The sequence below is a fragment of the Octopus bimaculoides genome, chromosome 14 (genome assembly GCF_001194135.2).
Source record: "Octopus bimaculoides isolate UCB-OBI-ISO-001 chromosome 14, ASM119413v2, whole genome shotgun sequence".
Taxonomy (NCBI): domain Eukaryota; kingdom Metazoa; phylum Mollusca; class Cephalopoda; order Octopoda; family Octopodidae; genus Octopus; species Octopus bimaculoides.
The window spans coordinates 5987139-5988700 of record NC_068994.1 but is presented as its reverse complement, the minus strand read 5'-3'; the positions used below and the strand labels follow the sequence as shown (position 1 = coordinate 5988700).

General features: G+C 38.0%; 1 protein-coding gene across 1 annotated transcript in view; it reads right to left on the bottom strand.

Moving 5' to 3' along the window:
* LOC106882078 (probable E3 ubiquitin-protein ligase HECTD2) overlaps positions 1-1562 on the bottom strand; it is a 21485-nt gene that overhangs the window by 7962 nt on the left and 11961 nt on the right. Inside the window, exon 12 of the mRNA XM_052973010.1 lies at positions 467-554. Within this exon, the coding sequence (XP_052828970.1) occupies positions 467-554 (88 nt within the window). The remainder of the gene's footprint in view (positions 1-466; positions 555-1562) is intronic.

The following is a 1562-nucleotide window of genomic DNA, read 5'->3' as shown; positions in this document are numbered from 1 at the left end:
ATAAATAAAATATAAAAGATAAAAAATAGTATATATATAAAATTAAAATTAAAATTATTCATATATACATATTTACAGACATTCACACACATATACACACCCATACATATATATATATATACATATTTACAGACATTTTGTTGGATGGTCGTTGACTGTTCAGGAGTTCATCCGCCCTTTGACAGGTCTTATTTTTCGTCCTGCAGGGTGACCAACAACACCCTCCTCACCAAGCAAGCCTGGTGGGGTTGCCAGTTTAGTCGCCGACGACCCGACCATGCAACAGGTTGTACTGGATTACATGTTACCAGTAGCACTGAAGAGCGACCTTCATAATATATATATATATATAGATAGATAGAGAGAGAGAGTATATGAGAGAGTGTATGTGTGTGTGTGTATGTGTGTGTGTGTATCTGGAAACAAAAAAACAGCACCCCACCACTTCCCTCTTGTGCTTACTTACTGTGGCGATTGCTGTTGGTTACAGGAATATTTTCTCCATTGGGCTTCAACGAATATGTTTTTAAGCAGCCCAGTTCTGTGTGAGAAATCTGAAATATAGCTTATAGAATATAGTGTTACTGTTTGTAACACAGTGAGCATTGACAATCGAATTAGATAGATCTTCTATAATACTAACTGCATTACGTATGTTAACACTACCTTAACTTTAATTTTTTTTTTATACAGATGGGGTCCCTGAGTAATAAATTTTAGTGATTTTAAAAACTGAAAGCGAAATGGATTAAACAGAACGGGTGGAGACGCATGAGATGGAGGGTCCCTGAAGAGGTCGCAGGACGTGTAACGAAAGATTTTAGACAAAGGACAATGAAATAAGAAGAATAACAAATCTGAAATGAAGAACAAATATATACAGTGCGTGTGTTTATTTTCTCCCCCACCCCAAAAAATAATTGTCCCGAAATATAACAATATCTATTGCAGCAGACGATTTCACATCAGGGATCTTGCAAAACCAACACAAAAAAAAAAAAAAAAAAAAGAAAGCGATAGTGGAATGAGGGAAGAATGCCTATTAGAGTTATTTCCCTTCATTAAAATATTTTCAAGGTAGATAACTTTTTTCACCTCATCTCAATCATTACTTTTATTTTGTCAATCCAGAAAGGTTAATTTGACTTCAGTGGTATTTGAACACAGAGTGCAGAGATCTGGTGCAAATATACGTGGGTATTTAATCCTACATTCTAACGACCGCATGCTTAATGCTATGTAGCCTGGTGCCCACAATAAGCAATATGTGTTGACCAGTTGTGTTGCTTTCGATTACTAACACTCAGGAAGATAAAGTACCTTGGTCACATCGTAAAAAGCACCAGTGTACAAAAACTGTGACTAGAAGGAAATTTTTGTTGGCACTCCGTCGCTTACGACGTCGAGGGTTCCAGTTGATCCGATCAACGCAACAGCCTGCTCGTGAAATTAACGTGCAAGTGGCTGAGTACTCCACAGACACATGTACAGTGGCCATTTGTGGTGGTGGTTGTGGTGGTGGTTGTGGTGGTGGTTGTGGTGGTGGTGGCTGTGGTGGTTGT